The following is an 18,280-nucleotide window of genomic DNA, read 5'->3' on the forward strand; positions in this document are numbered from 1 at the left end:
TATCCTTTTTCATTCCTCTTCACCAAAGTGACATGGTTTCGAGTTAATTCTTCCTATATGCTATTTTCAGAGTCTTCAGTGAAATCAGCAAGCCACAGACAAAATCCCAAATATATTTCACAGGAGTGTTTCTGCAGGATGGAAGAGGGTTGGCCTCAGCTGAGGGATCACTACCTGGTACTGCACTTCTCTTTCCATCAGCCACTATAAATAGACTTGCAATATTCCTCCAAAATGCCTGTGAAGCTCCAGGTTCATAAACCCAGATTACAAGATCTGCCCATCCTAGTGACTGGCCCCAGTGAGTAGGATACAGTTAGTTGCTGGTGGCTGTCTGGAGCCCTGCCTGCAGCTGTGCTGGTGATGCCAGCTGTGCTGGTGATGCCAGCTGTGCTGGAGCACTGCAGACTGTACATGCAGCCCCCAGAGCCTGCCATGCTGCAGCCTGCCCTCTGCCAGAGTCTCATTAAAGAGAGCAGCCCACGCCATTCCCTAGCTCAGGAATCAAATGTATTGTCTGAAGGAGGAGCAAGGGCAGAAATTGGATTAAGAAAGCATCAAGAGTCTGCAGGCCCAGACGTTTCAGCCCCAGCACAACAGCTGCCTCGTTCAGGTGGAGATGATGCCTTTGAGGTGCAGGGCTATCCTGTGGAAAACCTGATTGCATTCCCACCCAGGCCTTTCCTTAACTGACCTCTGAAAATGCCCAGTGGCTTCACTGCCTGTTGTACATAGGTCAGTCTTTAACTATATATTTACAAACTGCTAGGTACTATGGGGACAGAGCATCTCAGAAGTTCGAATGCCCCATCCTGCATCCCAGCACTCCAGAGGAGCACAGCAGAGTGGAGCAGATTTAGCAGAGTTTGTGGAAACAGCCTGAGCACCTGTCCTAATAGCCTCCCTGCCAGCACAAAGGCAAGCTAATAACCAAACACGTCATTGTCCCTTGATGAGCGTGTGGGCAGGGTGCATTTGACAGCAACAAAACTTCATGCCATCACCTACCACTGAAGATGCAGCAAGGTTGCACTTCAAATGCATAGCATGTAGAAGGGATATAAATGCAAGGGTGAAGCATTTTCTGCAAGAAATCTTGAGAAAATTGAAGAGTCTTATCTTTGGGAAGAACTTGGTAAAGTCCTTCTGTCACCACAATAAATAGACAAACCCATGTTCACCGCAGTCATCACCTTCCTTGTGATTCCTCTGCAATTACATGGTGGGGTCCCAGCTTTCCAGCCCAAATCACTTCTCCTTGCAACTGTTTGTGTTGTGAGAGCTTTCGTGAATGGATTCATGCTCAAAGCATAAAAGCCAAGCAGCTATGCACACTTCAATATTTAAAAACATAAATAAAAATCTTAATAGATCCCAGATGTTTCATTTCCTCCATCCCTTGTCAGTGATTGAGTTGGTGCTGATGTAGATGATTTTTTAAGATCAGTGGTCAGTTTGATGCTGAAAAAGCTTTAGATGTCTGGGAATTTCAAATGCAATTCCTAGAAATAAATAAATCATTAAGTACAACTGTGAATGCAAGCGGCTGTTATTTTGTAAACTTATTTTATGGCCTGAAATGCACCCATAGGTTATAAATACAACTGAGTGTGAAACAGACAGTAACATTTTGTCAAGATATATAAAAACTTGTAGATATAATTATTTCAATCTAATTTTCTTAGCAAAAGAACTCAAAGGTTCATACAAATAGCAAAGTAAGGAATCCATATTTTGTATGGTGCTGGTGATAAAGCTAAGGAAGAACTTGCTATTTATTTGAAAAGAGATCAGATTTGCTAGCTGCATCCATTTTTCACTTAATAAACCAGCAAGCTGCCATTTACCATACCAAGAAAATAAAGCACTATACAGAAAGCATGTCTCCAAAAACAAGCTCCTGGGCCCAGTAGCTCAGGTCATGCTGCCACACACAAGTTTGCAAGTGCAGTGAGCAGCTCAGTTCTCCCTCTCTCTTATTTTTACAGGGAGAAGTCCTCAGTGTCCCAAATGAAAACTAACAGGAGTGGAGGGTGTAGCGGGGAGGCTGAAGCTCATATTTAGCTTGTACAAACCCATGATGTGTGCAGTTGACGTCATAAAAATGTTGTAAGTCTGCCAGGTCAGCAGCCACAAACCCCAAATGCTGCCAGTTGCAGGCTCAGCAGAGCAGACACTAAAAGGCTATGAATTTCATTTTATCATCCTTCCCCTTCCTGGTAAAGCAGTAGAAGCTAGCAGCTGCTGCAGAAAAACATTGGAAAATATTAACTATGGATGTCCAGGATTTGGTTTTGATCAGTATTAGAATAACCTCAATGACAAATCTTGCAAAAATATTTTTATTAATACAGCTAACAATGTAGGCTTTGTAGTCCACTTTCAAAGAGTGTCGATAAGCTCAGCTAAATTATGTATTCCATTCAGCCTGCCAGACCTACCTACTATTCTGCTAATTTATGAACCATACATTTCTTTCCAGCTAAATTTCTGATCGAGAAAAACTTCACTCAGTTTCTGTTATTTGTTTTGCTACACAATACTCCTTAATGAGTGCTGCTTGCTCTTAATCATGCTTTCTATTACACCTTTTGCATTTTGTGAAATTGTAAGTGCAAACACAATACAACTCCCTGAACATGCAGGTTTTTTTCAGAGCCAACTATAGACAACACTGAAAAGCTGAATATTTCCAGTCCTTTTGGTAAATCCATTAGACTAGGTAGGTTCTACAAAACCAAATTTTTGCTGTTCCAGTTTCTGCACCTTTTTCTAGCACCTTCATATACAGGACCAAATGCTCATTTCATTGACTTTAGGATGAAATCTTTGTATGGGATGAGGAACGGAAGTTACAAGATCAAACTGAAGCACACGTAGGACGCCTCTGATGGAGAAAAATATTTCTTTTTCTTTTTCTGTCTTCTTTTTTTTTTTATCACAACAGCACCACTGGCCTACAAATTATGTTATTTGCAATTGTGCATCTGTGTGCCATCAATCTCCAAGGAAGGGAAAGACTGCTGGGCTGAGCTCTCAATTTATGTTTCTCAGTTGACTCTTATAATCACACACAGTGTTCTCAACCTTAGTGCAGTTATTCTGGTAACAAAATTTGCACACCAGGCGGGTTTATCCAAGTTCCCATGGTCCTAATAGTTTCATAGACTTCCTAATAATAATCTTGAAAATTATACAGGTAATTGTGTTTCTAAAAAGCCACCTTCTGCAAAACTGAGAGAGTTCTTTCAACAGGAAAAATATTTTAATAAAGTAGCTAGTATATGCCTATAAAAATGGCAAGAAAAAATGCAGTTTAAAAATTTAACCCATCTTTGATGCTGCCTATAATTGCAGCATTAAAAAAACCTAAGGGAATTCTGGGGTCCATGAGTGCTGAGAGGTGCCAAAATAGCATGGATACAGAGCAGGATCCACTGACAAGGATCTCTTGGTCCTGAAACACTGCAATCTGGATAAGGCATCAATATTCATAGCCTAGACTGTGATCAGAAAGAAGGCAGGAGCTCTGTGCAATGGTGGGTCTAACTCAGCAGAGGTGCAGCAAGCTGCTTCACTGCCTGAAATTCAGTCCACCTAATTGATACTGCAGAAGGTAGTAGCATAATGAAACAGAGCAGAGATCACTACAGTAGTTTTATCAATCTATGCTCTCATGCTCCTGACCAATATATAACCCCACACAGGATTTCACTCTTTCCAACTTCAAGCAGTCCTAGGAATGATTTAAGTTTCGATAATATGGTAACCATTAAGATATTTCTATTAGATCACCATTCAGAAATGTATCAAGACTGACTTCATTTGTATAACACCAAAAATGTATTGGTTTTGCTTAAGGTAGCCCAGTTTCTTTCAAAATTACATTTTAAAGAGCACCTTTTCCTTCAACCCAGAATACTTATAACTACCTCATTTATTTGTGATAAAATACAGGTAACGTCTGTTGAAAAGCAAAATCCATTAGACTCTGGGTAGTTTTGGTGCTGTAAATGTCTCCAAAAGGCAACAGATGTGGGGACGGGGGAGGGGAAAGTTGATTTTGTCTTTTTAATATTCAAAGTGGGTCTGTTCTCACTGGCTAATTAAATCAGTAGAGTGCAAACAATAAAAGAAAATATAAGTGTTGCCTTTCTTCCCTAGAACAACCTCCCTGATTCATCTCTACTTATTACAAGAACTTAATTTATTACCAGACTTTACAATATTCCCTTCCCAAGTCATAATGAAATAAGATACATATTCCACAGCACCAGTTCCCATCAAAAAGAATATACTTGTCCTGTAGAATTTAAGATAAGATGTCTTTTCCACTATTGAGAAAATATGGGCTTAGATTGAACTTCTTTGATTAACATGAAACTACTGAAGAATCACACTTGAAAAGCAATAGATTTAATAACAATATCAGGTGTACAAATCTACCAGAAGAATTCTGCCTTAAATATATTTGTAGTTGTTTGGCAAAAACCAGTAGATTTGCACAGGTGTGCTGAACTACTTGAGAAGTAACAAAACGTGTTAATAACATTAAACAGTCATCTTCCAAGAACTTAAGAGTATTATTGAACCTTCTATTCAGACAATTGTTTTTAGTGCATAAATGCAAGTAATATCAACTAAAAATATTTATTACATCAAAATAACAATTTTATATATAGATTTGAGTTTAAAAGTATTTTAAATACTACTACAAACTTTTAGCCTTTAGTTAGTTACAATACACAGCACAATAATAAAGACATGCTGCAGATACAGACAGATACAGAACTCCCCTGTTCTAGCACTGTACAAGAAGAGAGAAGGCGGTCCCAACCCCAAGAACCTTATAGTAAAAATCCACATTGTGAAGACAAGGAAGTGAGCATCAGTGACAACCTAATTTTACAAGCATAAAGTTCAGCAAAGGATCAATATACCTGTGCATGAAATAAGGCAGATTGCACACCTTGACTCCTGGGCTGCTATCTCTCCCCACGCCATCAAGTTAAACAAAAGTTTGGGCATGTTTGTCTATGTATTATGTTTAAGGGACAGCACTGTGGAAACACCTGAAGGTAAGGGACAATAGAGGGATGCAGACCCTTTGCATCATAGTGATATATTCAGCAATAAGGTGGTGTTTGGCAACAGAAGGCAACTATTTCAGCCCAGTTGTTTCCTCGTTTTTTGAAAACATCAGAGACGAGAAAATTGTTATGGGACATAATGCATGAGTTTACAGGCAACTCCCCTCAGATGCTCAGGATCATCGTGGAAGAAAACATGGACATGCCTGTTTGAAGAGGAACAAGAGACAGTCAGGACACTAGTAAGGTACCATGAGGTCCTGAGCATTTATAGATTCAGGGTACTTTCTGAGCTCCATGCACTACTGGCCTAATTTTAAGTCTAATGGTAATTTCTCAGCAAAATACAACTTCATTGTAGTTAATTAACTATATACAGATGAAAGATCAATCTATTTAACCCCACATTCAGAGCTGTACAGAGTTACATGCTCATCACCAAATGTAACTATAACTTAGTTGAAGCTACTGTTTAGCTACCATTTAAAACATAGTATCAAAAAGCACTCTGCACCCTTCAAACATTCTTCTGGTTAACCAAATTGGTGGCCTCAAAGAAATAAAATATTTACTCTGTACTGCATCCAAAACCAGTGTTTTGACTGGTGTTGACTGATAAGCAAACACCAAAGCCATGGAGATAATAGCAGCAGGTCAGACTTAGCAAGAGGATGCCTCAGCTTATGCCACTTAGCAGTAAAATGCATGCCATAAAGGCACAAACAGAAATGAGCCCACTAACACCTAATTTAACTGTATCTTGAAAACACAGTACAGTAACCCAGCAAAGAGATTTCTATTGGTATTTGTATGAAAGGACATTTGTCAATACCCATTAACCTCTGGCTTTTACCTGTTAGTTTTCTAAAAGATGCTTGTGCTGCTTCACAAGCCACAAGGTGTCACAGTGGCTCAAGTGGTAGGATTCTTGTCAGTCTAGACACGCAGGTTGTGGCTTCAGGTTACATACCAGTGCTAACATCCTCTGTACAAGGAGGTCTGTGCTACACTGCCTATTTAGAACTGCAGGCCTTTGGATGCAACTATCAGTCAAGGTGCAACTCGGTTTGCCTAAGGATGTTTTTTTATACGGGCATTAAATAATCTTACAGCACTGTCAGGGAAGTACTTGGTGCGCTGGCATCTGGACCAACCTTTTTACTTTGCATTATTAACCCTGCCAGTGTTAGCAAGTACTGAAAAAGTTGAGCTAATAATCCATATAAAAATAATTTTTTTTATTAATTTCACTTTGTTCTACCAAGGGTTTCTAGGAATTAGTATTTGAATGCACTAATTATTACATTTGTGACACATTTTTGCTTGTCTTTCATAACAGTGTGCTGTAAGCATGTAATATTCTGCTGAAACTCTATATTGTGGTTGGTCATATATTGTGTGCTACTGTTCTGCATCCTTGACTGGATGAGCACAGATGGAGCTAGAGCTTAAAATGCCAGGAAGCTTAGAAAATTTTTACCATTTTTCTAATGTAACTGCACACTAAGCAGCATTCCATTCCATGAAAAAAAAAGTATACACATACATCATATTTACTGACTCGTAATTTTCCCATTGCAACCAGCAATTGTTATTAATTTACTTTACAGTCATACACCAGTCAGTCCTCACTTCAAAGCAATCAGAGATTCTTCTCCGGTGTATTTAATTTCTAAGTATCATGGTTCTATCTGGGACGTAAGCTCAAAACAGAAAACACTTCCTCTCAGCTTAGCCTGTATAAAATAAGAAAATTCTTTCAGTAATGGTTAATAAATTGAAATTTGCATTCTGAAATTATTTGTAAGAATAAAACTCCATTGATCAAACATTCACAGAAAAGCATAAAGAGCACAAACACAGCCAAAGCAAATTCACTACTAAACTCAAGTGAATTGTGACGGAAATTTTTCATGTAGTATTTGTTGCACTCAGGTAATGAACATTTACCCAGTGTGTTGGCTTTTCATGTCCCATTATTCATGCCAACACATTCATTAAAATGGGCCTATGCTATTTAACATAATCAGCAGTGTGCATAGGTGTGGCCTTCAAAGAGTTATTACCACAGTTTACAGGCATGCTGTTCATAAATACAAGCAGAACCCCAGTCAGTGCAAAACACCAAGCTTCCCAAAAACATATGGTAATTTTTGCTGTGTAAAATGGATAGATGCACTATATAATGCATAATTGCACCGCATTATATCTGAACTTCTAATTGCTTAAAATGATACTTCAAATCACATCAACAACATTATTACCTAATTACCATAAGGGTTAACTGATACTCCAGTGATTTAGCCCAGGTGGAAGCGAAACAGCCATTGTATTGCCATCATCCACTACAGCAAAAGCTACATTTGCAAGCACATCTCAAATCCATATTCTGTGAATGTTTTCAACATCTTGGTATAGAGAAAAAAGGTGGAGAAAACAAGTGCCTAAAGGAAGGAGGTCCCTCTTCCAACATGCTGAACAGGAATTATTTTCATTTGCTCTAAAGGAACTATTATATAGCAGTTCTTTTCACATCTTTGTGATGCAAAATATAGTAACATGGTAACATTTCTGGTACTTAAAACTGCTTCAAGAATTATGGAAGATGGTGACAATCTGAAAAGGCAAGTTACTATCAGAATGTGGGAGAATAAAACAGACAGCTGTAGGCCTTTCTCCACTGCCAAATGACCCATGCATGAGACTTTTGTAAACTGCAGGAATAAAACATAGCATTCTAAGTGTGAGGCATTTCATCATCCCTTTTTCCACTTATTAAAGGCTGTCCTGGTTGCAAACCTAGAGGCTAAGCAGGCGTCAGCCTGCCTTGCCCACCTCATCTTGGAGCATGTCTAGTCCACAGAAGATAGTTAGAAATGCTGGTGCTGCTGACTGCCTTCCTAAGGGATGAAGTATGCTGAAGGTGTTTCAGCATAAGAAGAAATAAAATTAAAGTTTCACTCTGTTTACTTCCCTGTTTTCTGAGCATTTTCCTCTTTTCACGTAACTATTGTATTTAAAGATTTAGAATATTTCTTTTTGTATAATGTAGTCATTAATATCTCAGAAATCTCTTTGTAACCTGCTCTAGGACAGAGAGCAGCTATTTGTCTGATAAAATCTTATGCTAATGGCTGAGACAAAACTACACAACTGGAATAAAAATCACAATAAGGTACATAAAATACTTCAAATGCACGATGTGCTTGAAGTCATAATTTTCTCAATTTACTACTTCAGAAAATAACCTAATAAAATTGTAGTTAGGAAAAAAACAAATGTTTGAAAGTCCAAAAGGAAAGTAAAAATAGTCCACTGCACATGTACGGTAAGACTGCACATATTAATACTCAAACATGGTCAGTTGTTTTTTTTTGTTTTTTTTTCCCAGGTATTTAGTTTTTCAAGAATAAGCAAAGTGAATCTATGATTCAATCTGTTCTTGAGTCTGCTTTAATCAGGGGTTTCCAAATACGATCACTTTTATACACACATAATATTTATTTGTCCTTTGAATGCAACAGATAAGGTCATTCAGCCAGGCAATTCTTTTGGATGTTCTAGTCTGCAGCCAGCAGCTGGGTAAAATGCATGGGATCTAGATTTATGTGAGTAATCTGTGTCAAAATTATACCAAGATTAGATTTCCCCCTCCCCTTTTTAACACACATACAAATGATGCTCCTGCTCAGCTAACTAGTCTTGGCAAGCTTAGAATCAGGGAAGATGGATATCAACAGGTACTGCGGATCATGAGTGACAGATTTACAGCAATGTTCCAATTCATTAGGTGCTCCAAAGGATGCAAAGGACATTTGGTTTGCAGTTGACTGGGCAATAGATCTAAGCACATTTAGAAACCTACGTAAAGCTAGTAAAGGGTTTTACTGCATCAGTTCTGAGTTTGCCATTCTGCTCTGGACAAGCACCTGAATGTGAATATTCACAACAGAAAGACCTCTGGGAGAAGTTCTACTGTGATACTTTCATTTGGCTGTAGCTATCAAGAGTTCTTAGGAAATAAGTAGTCTGCTATGCGCATCTCATGCTTCAACCCAAACCATTCTATGAGTCTGTGGTTCAAGCCTGTATGCTGAGGATGGGAACACCCCCTGGCCAACATGGGCGTGCCTCCTTGACAAAACTGTAGAAACATCAAGGTGGTGCCAAGACAACCTAAGTCTCACAGAGAGGACAGCCTGTTGCTCTAAAATTTATGGCCTTTGCAAAGACTCTGCAGTACCAACAACTCTCGAATCCTGAAGAGGTGATAGGTTTAGAAACACACTGAGTCCTACTTCATGCTTAGCTCTGAAAAGTTCTCATTTTTCCAGAGCAGTTGGTTTTTCACTAACCTTTTAAGGCATGAAAGTACTGGAGCTGTTTCCACAGGTATCATCTGTTCCCATCCTGAGGTCTAGTTGATTCCGTTACCTCAGAAGTACCAAGTGGACTATTCAGTCTAGATCAATAATTTACAGGTTTTAGTTTAGTAGGCCATTGCTGTCAACCACAATGTGATAGAAACAGTATTCTTACCATAAACTGCCTTCTCTCTGAAATCCTGACAGTAACCAAACACAGAAAGAACATACCAGGGAAAAGAAAGAAGCAGGTCTAGGGGAGAAGATTTTAGCCAGGGGTTTGGGGGCGCTTCTTTCACTACTAATTTTGTCTAATAAATAAGTCCACTGATAACTGGCCAACAGGTCCTGGCCTTCCACAGTCTTTCTTGGAAACTAATCATCACCCTGCTCAGGGCAACCTCATTCCTGCCACAATCACCCCTCTAAGGCATAGTAGCCCAGCAAAAACTTCTGGAGAAGAGCACCTGGCAAAAGTGGGATCTATCCTGACCTGTTTACACAGAACAGTGCAGGAAAGAAGGCTCTTCTTGTGGAGGAAACAACTGGACAAAGTATTAGCATGGCTGAAACGCATGTTTATAGTAGATATGCAACTTCTGGCAAAGAGATGCAAAAAAATACCATTTGAAGTAAGAAGTTTAGATAAAAAAATACTGCAAAGAGTTTAGCAATCTTACCCCTTTTTAAACAAAGTTCATACACCAAACCCAAATTATTTTCTTTTTTATCAGATCCTGCAATCTTACTGCAGGCAAAACTCCAGCTAAAATAAGAGCACAGGACTGGCTCCTTGTTATGATCTCTATTTTGTTCTTTCTCACTAACCAACAGCTTCTATTTTTGAGACTGGATCTGCATAGTAAATCTTGTTTACATCAGGGAAAGATGAAGTTTAAGGGTTTTTCTAAGTGGATTTATGGCTTAAAGAGTAAATAAATAAATAAATAAATAAAAGAGCTGAAAAGGTTTCTTTATAGAAAAATGATCTAGTAAGCATCAGAGTGATTGCAGGCAAGACCCATTCTTACACTTCAGCAGTGACTCTTTCTCTACCCTCATCAGCCCCTACCCCCAAATGCAGTATGCATGCAGTTCCCACTCTATTATATGACTTTTCTCGGGGGGAGGGTGGGCAGAAGCTGCAATATATCCCTGATCGTAGAGCTAAGGATCAACATGTAAAGGAAGTGGAGTCCTTTTTTTCTCCCCCGGCCTCATAAGAATTGTTAGTTTGTAACAATTTTAATTGAAAGCAGCTGCAACTGAAATTTTTAATGGATAAAAAACATGTATGAAATAAAAGAAAATCGGTAAAAAGAGCCTTGAATCTATTCTGAAGTCAGTGTCTGCCTAAAGGCATTCAAGGGTTTTCTTTTAACACTGACCTTTCCGTTTCAGCAAAGCATGGTTCATAAATACTCTCAAAATACATTACTCATGTTCCTAGAATTGCTAAGTATTAGTGTATTTGTGGGTGAAATAATATTTCCTCAAAATTACTTTGAGACAGTTTATGTGTTTTCCCCTCAACAAAACAAAGTCATTGGACAAACTCAGAATTATGTACACAATATGAGAAATCTGTTTGCCATACTAAGTTGCTAGGCGAACAAATGTGATGTCACAACATAGATTTTTATGACTAATCTATTAAAAATGCATCAGGAAGAAGAAGATTATTTCATCAGATAGCAATGTGAGGAAGAAAAATAAGAGACTTCCATTAAACTGCAGAAAATTTGTTTTGCTTTGATTTGCTTTAAATATTTGGTTGCGTATGAATATCTGTGCAAGCTTCCAGTTCATTTAGCAGCTTTTAAATAATCATAACACCCTCCTTTATTTTCCTTTTAATTTTCTTTTTATATTTTCCCATCACAAAATCTTTGTGAAATTCACTATACAGTTTTACAGGAGTTTGATGTCATTTGATTAAGCTGATTGTCTTTAAAACAAATATGCTACTAATCAAGGTCTCTAGTCACCCTTAAAACACTGCTCTCTTTGCCAGAGGGGAAGCTGTGTTTTGCATCCAATGGTGATGTAAAGCATAATCTCTTACGGTGACAGAGAGAGACACAGGTGAATTTAATGTATTGTGATACACAAAAGTTCTAACAATACAGGGTACTAAATAAACAAGTGAAAGGCTTGATACATTTCTTTGATTACTGACAATAAAGCAATGCCTCAAACTTTAAACTGTCAGCAACTTCAAGTGATCTTTTCACAGCACACTGTAATGTTACTGAATAATTATATACAAGATATAATCACCTTTTTTTCTTTTAAATGTAAGCAATTTCAAATGATTAGAAAATAGAACAGAAAAGGATTTACAACATCAAAGAGCAAGAGAGGTACCTTTTTAAACATCAAGTTTTATGAAAAACAGAGACATTTACCTATGTTGTGTACTGCTACCTAGAACTCTAGAAACTGCTGATTGTGCCACAACAGGATTCATTTCTTGAAATGTTAAACTAATATGGATATAAAAATATTAAGATAAACTGAGTATGAGTGAATGGGAATGAAATCCTGAAAACCACACACAGAGCAAGGAAACAGCTGCATTTTGTTTAACCAGAAGTTAATCAACTATGAGAGAAGTAAGCAAGATTTATCTTTATATCTGCCAGAGATTATTAAACATTTAAATATTCATTTTACTTCTTTAAATAGAGATTGTTGATGCATTACAAAATGACACTGGATGCTCCCCAAGTATTATTAAGAAACCATGTATTAATTTAGAAAAATTTATTATTACATTAGATTTTTTTGAACAACCTTTAAGGAAGGTACGGTTTTCCTGTACACTGTTTAGTAACTCAGACTCCCTAATTTACTTTAGATCACATAAGAATTAGCTAGGTGGTGGACTTCTGCCAGTACTTACATCATAAAACCACCCCCTGCCTGGGTGTGATTGGAATTCTTTGCCTAAGACTGACCCTGAATTTAAAAAGGCAGTTGTAGGTTCTGTCTGAGGAGCCCATAAACTTATAAGATGTTTGGAGAGCAGAAGTTTGCACACCTAGCACAGGCTAAAGCTGCTAATTCTTTACTTTCATGACTTCCATTTCTTTCTAAAGAAAACAAGAAAAACAAAGATAGCTAAGCTGCATCTAAATGACCTTTCTTTATCACTCTGTACTTTGTCTGCTTAATACACTGAGCACATCCTTCCCACTGACTGCTATTCCCTTCCACCCAATGCTGACAGAAACTGCAGTGGAAGCAATGAATTTCTCAGGAAAGGTCCCCAAGCCCTGAGCCATTTTGAGGGCAATTCTACCTCCCCCAACATACCATCAACACTGGTTCTGGGAGAGCAGGAGTAGGAATGGCATTTACTGGTGGATTCTCCACTGGTGTTTCTACCAGCTCATTGCATTTTATTTTTTTATTAATAATTTCTCACCTTCCTGCAAGTCTTGGAGAACTACAGCAGGAAGGGAGAGGAGGACAAAACAGACAGACACAACATACAAATACTCCTTCCATAGGCTCTCCATCCATCCTCTGTACAACTTTATTAAATGATGTATGTTTTGCTCTGCCTTGCAACTTCCACCTCTGCAAGAGACAGTAGAGAATCTGGCTCTACCGTGTTATTAAGAACATTTTAAATTTTTTTATGAAACCTGAGAAATCCCAAAGGATTCCCATGGATATATTTGGGATAATAGCTATAGTTTCCCATTTTTTTAAGGAATCCTCATTTGCCACTGTCTCTCTGCACAAGTTGGGTCCACGTGGAACCTGCCTGCTTGCTACCCCCAGCCTTTTGGAGAGTTTCTTTGTAATTCCTTTCGCCTTAAGCTGCTTTGCCTGTGCTCACCTACCTCCTGGGGCTCACAGAGCACAAGCAGCCTCCTTCAGAGACCAGTGCCTACATTATTCCAAAGACTGCCTGAAGAGAAACGCTCATGCAGCAAGCCTGTATCACCCAGAGCACAAGCGCATTCCTCCCATGACATACAGGGCTCTGGATTCAAAAAATTTAGAGCTAGTTATACATAGCTAGGCTCTAGAAGCCTTCACCTACCAATCCCAAACATGCTTGGAAGTACAGAAAATTAATTTGAAGCTTCCACTTCCGACCTGCCCAAGAAACCAGCATAATTCTTTACAGACTGTCCACACCTAGTCACTCTAGTGTCCCACAAAACTAGTTTAAGATTTTTTTATTTGTTTATTATGAAGATGTTTTACTTGGAAGATGGATGAGATGAACTGAAGTTATCTAGAAAACACATTTCAATGAACAACAATGCTTAACAGCCCAGAGCTCATAAACTAAAAAAACCCAGAGAACCAGAATGTAAACACTGAACAGTCACAAAGCAAAAGAATTTTTATCCTGAGCAAACAGAAGAAATGCTGGTGCATAAGGCCTTCATAAACTAAATACTGTCTGTCAAAGTAAAATGTTGCTGAAACCCAGCAAGGCACTCCTAGAAAGAAAGAGTGGGTTATTGCTCTGTGCCCACAACAATCCATCCGAATTTACGCAGCAAAGATTGCAATTAAAGGTGCTGCACCTCAGCAACGATGGAGGGGAAAGTTGTTTCACAAGTCCCTCAAAAACTTTTCTAGTGTAACATCCATAAAGGAGCTACAATCAGGAACTGGTCAAGTATTAAAAGTACCACTAAAATAATATGTAAAAAAGCTAAGTTAGCACTTACAGCTTTTACAGCCAGTTGTATATAAAGCCCTGAAGAAATCACTCAGTGATACATATTTGCTTTTCTCACTTGGAAAAAGTCTATAAATTATGACATGAATATGTACAGGAATTCAAGGAACAGAGTTGCAAGACACTAACAAACAAGCAGTAGCAAGCAAACCCCACAAAGCCCCTCAATCTAAATGACAGCAACCCTCTGCAGCCAACAACTTGGGGCAAAACTGACAAACATTTGCCATGATTTTGGGAGCTAAGAGCTACTTGGAGTTTTTAGCCAGCACAAAGTGTATTACCAATTACTCCCCAGCAACGTTTTAAGCCTGGCAGTGGTAAGAGTGATAGAAATGCAGTTACCCCGTGGCAGTACCCAATCAGAAAGCAGGTCACATCTCGTTAGCTGTATCATATACATTAAACGTCACAGATTCTCCATGGCTTAGCTGACAATTCAGGCATGTGTGTTTTATTTTATGATAACCTCCTGTTATCTTAAAGAATCGCAATACAACAAACAGATCAACCTGAGATCCTTCACCATGCTGCGTTGTCACAAACCCGGCAGATATCTGCCACTATATAAAGCCGTTTACTATATAAGATTCACACTTTTAAAAAGTCTTTTCAGGGCACCACTAATAAACTACTATGAAAAATTGCAGCACCAAGAATGTTTGCTGCACAAACACAGACACATGGACAGAAATGCAGCCTGATTCACTTTCACTTCAGCAGACTTACAAAGTGTGTTTTACTTAACCGTGTAAATAACAATATGCAGCCCCCACTATTTTTTTTTTTCTTAAGTGACAAAAGCAATTCCCCCTCCCATTCAGTATGTTCTTTGCAGTGGCTGATCTGGATTTCGAAGCCAGAGTGTATAAACCACTAGCACATTTTACAAAGCATAACCAACAGTGAATGTAGTTTACATGACTGGGTACTTTTGACAGCTATATGATAAAGTAGTGAATTGACCATCTCTCTCGCTAAAAGCAACAGCATTCTAAATGTAAACACAATTTTCTCTTGTCGGTTGTCCCAAACATGGGTTCTTTAAGAGTAGCCATGGAATAAGTTTTAAAACTCTTGCTCCTCTTTTCAGTCATCATCCATTTTTCATTTTAATGAGTTTACAGAACAAAACCAAAGAAATGTTCCTCTCTCCCCTATACCTGCAACATTCCAGAATTAATTTTGTGCAAAAGCCGAATCAGTACTTTGCAATATTATAGCTGCAAATGCCAGCAGGACAGACCCTGAGCAAACAACACAGTAAGGCAAAGAAATTTCCTGAGACCAGCGTTATAATCAATCCTGAAGTGCTGTACTGTAATTGTTGCTCTGCGTGGAAACATAATGAGGGATTACCCAATTAAACTACTAAATTAATTAGGGTTCATGCCTGCATATACTGTACTGTCTAGTGGGACGTTTCAGCTGGAATTCGGGCTGAAACCTACCACGGTCCATGCACAGGAAAACAAGGCTGGGGGACTTACCTCCGTCCGCGACTGCAGCCTCTTGTTCATTTCATATATTCGGTACTCTGGTTGCACCATGTATGGTGTGTGTCTCCTATAAAATGGGCCAAAAGGAGAAGAATAGAAAGGGTCATGTGGTGTGCTGGACATCTTGCCTGCTTGCAGAGATTCAAGCTACACAGAGTATCATCAACATCCATACAGAGCACATGGGCTGTGTGTTCTTCACAGTACAAAGTAGCGGCGCGCACACACACACACACATCCAGGCTGCACGCACTGGCTGGGGACTGCTGTGGGAGCCCGCTCCGGCGGAGACGGGCGGGGGGTGGGGGGAGCGGGAGCGCACAGGCTCCAGACACGGAGAGGGAGGCTGGATAGCTTCAGGCACCGCCGCTCGGTTTTAAAGCAGCAGTTTCTGGAGGGGTCATTTCCTGTCCGCGCTGCCGACTAGTTCAGAAATGCCATCCCCCCCCCTCTCCCCGCCCGGCAGAGGTGCGGGTTGGGGTTCGCTGTCCCCCCGCAGGCCCCCGCCGGAGCCGCGGCGGGCTCGTTAGCATATAGGTGGTTTAAAAGCTGCCTGAGCCAATCACCCCGCGGGTAATGTCAGAAATGTGATTACTACAAAATACATAAACACAGGCCACGGCCATCCCGCCGCGGGCAGCCGGCGCTTGCCCCGCGCCCGACGGCTCCCGCAGCGCCCGCTGCCCGCCCGGGGCACGGCACGGCACGGCACGGCACGGCACGGCACGGCACGGCACGGAGGGCGGCCGGCACAAAGAAATAACCCCGCACGCCGCACTTCACACAATGGAGAGCGCTCGGGTGCCAGCCGCAGAAAACCTCCCGGAAAATGGGGAAGCACAAAGGGGCGGGCGGCAGAGCGGGACCCCCGGACAAGCAGGGGCAGCGCCCTGCGGCGGGGGTCAGCCCTACGCAGACGGGTCATTTTAGACGCCGCTGTCCGGCGCAAAGGCTTCGGCAGCTAGATGGGAGGCTGCTCCCAGTTTTTTGGATGGTTGCTGGGCATAAATCCAGTAGCGGTTAGAGAGCGTTGCCAGTGAATATCTAACACTGGGGAAGGGGGTCCCGAGGGAGGAGGGCAGGGCAAGGGGAGGAGGTCACCCCTTGGAGGTGATGGATGAACTTTATCTGTTCAATCGTACTTGCAGGAAAGTGCTGGGAGCGGACACCACGTGAACGAAAAGTCCTCAAAATATAGCATAAACAAAATGGGCTCATGTGCTCAATGGGAAAGTGCAAGGTCTAGGAGGGGAGCCTTCAAATTACCTGTACGGAAAAGTCCTGGAAGCACACACCGTCCTCATGCACAGCTGTAAAGTATCAGGCATTATTTACAGTACTGAGTAAATGTAAAAACAACAATAAACAGCGCTGAATTAATCTCTCATGTAAATTCATTCGAGCAAATGGAACCACTCTAGGAACAGATTTAGTTAACTAATATGATTAAGAGAATAACAATGAGCTGCAGCCACAACTGTTCTCAGTCGGAGCGCTCTGCATGAACGCTGCGGGATCGCCCATTTCACAGATGGGGAAATCAAGGCGCGCGCCATTACTTTTTCTAAATTTTTGTAATAATCCCGAAAAATATTTGTGCATGATATGGCTTTACCCACTGTCAAAAATTTGATTCAAATTTGACTGTATGTAGGAATAGTTTAAGACATATTTGAAAAATTCTAGTTTTCATTGCCCTTTGGCTAGTTCTGGAAAGTCTGACCTCTCTTTTCAGGATAAAATATGAAATTTCATGCTTTATATTCTACTGACCACTGATCAGAATCATAATTTATCTTTCCCTTACCAGTAGTTGTTTAGCAAAACTATTTCTGAATGTTCTTATGGAATAACAGTTTCCATAAGAAGTGACGTATTGAGCTGTTTTTATAGACTTCCCACAGCTTCTGTCACTAAACACAGAGACAACAGATAATACACAAGGAAAGTCACTTTTCTCCTTAAGAGCACCCCAGCTATGCAGCAATACTACACTGCCACTCCAGTACCATTACTGGAGGTGCTGAGTTTAATAAACAGAGTGTGCAACGTTTGCCTCAGTAGTGCTGCAGTGACTGTGACAGTGTTCTGCCAAGGTTTGCTGACTCCATGAAAAGCCTGTAACATAACTTTGACACCTATGAGAAAACTTCCCTGCATCTACCTTGTACTCTGAAAGATCCCAACAAGGCTACCTTGAAACTTAAAACCAAAAACCAAAATGCAAAAAATAGAGTTACAGCACAAATAAACACAATATTTATAACCAAAGTACAACATACTTTTTAAAATGTCAAAAAAAACCCTAACCAGAAATCTACCAAGTTTTGGATTTTACCTTCTTTGCAAAGCAAGTTCAAAATACTTTTGCCCAAGAAAGGACACACTGCTTTCTGTAATTAAAATGTTGGAATTTTCCTTAGTTTGTAAGGTATGTCTCTTTGAAGGACTTTCTGATTAAGCTAAAATCCACTGTTTCACTGAAGTTAAACATTGCAATTATATTAGTATTTTTATTTTGGCTGAGGTGGGAGGAAAGGAAGGAGCAGTAGGATTTGCTTTCATGAGTAGGAATCCCAGAAACTCCCCTCCACCCCCTTATAAGAGCTTCTGTGT

The 18,280-nt window shown here is 39.9% G+C and overlaps 1 protein-coding gene across 3 annotated transcripts in view; it reads right to left on the minus strand.

Annotated features, from left to right (window-relative positions):
* The window catches only part of LDB2 (LIM domain binding 2), a 212,071-nt gene extending 196,284 nt beyond the window's left edge, over window positions 1-15,787 (minus strand). For all 3 annotated transcript variants that reach the window (XM_062493404.1, XM_062493403.1, XM_062493405.1), the window contains exon 1: window positions 15,656-15,787. In XM_062493404.1, coding sequence (XP_062349388.1) covers window positions 15,656-15,787 — 132 coding nt within the window. The remainder of the gene's footprint in view (window positions 1-15,655) is intronic.
* Between the last annotated feature and the right edge of the window lie 2,493 nt (window positions 15,788-18,280).

Source organism: Cinclus cinclus, chromosome 5 (assembly GCF_963662255.1).
Source record: "Cinclus cinclus chromosome 5, bCinCin1.1, whole genome shotgun sequence".
Taxonomy (NCBI): domain Eukaryota; kingdom Metazoa; phylum Chordata; class Aves; order Passeriformes; family Cinclidae; genus Cinclus; species Cinclus cinclus.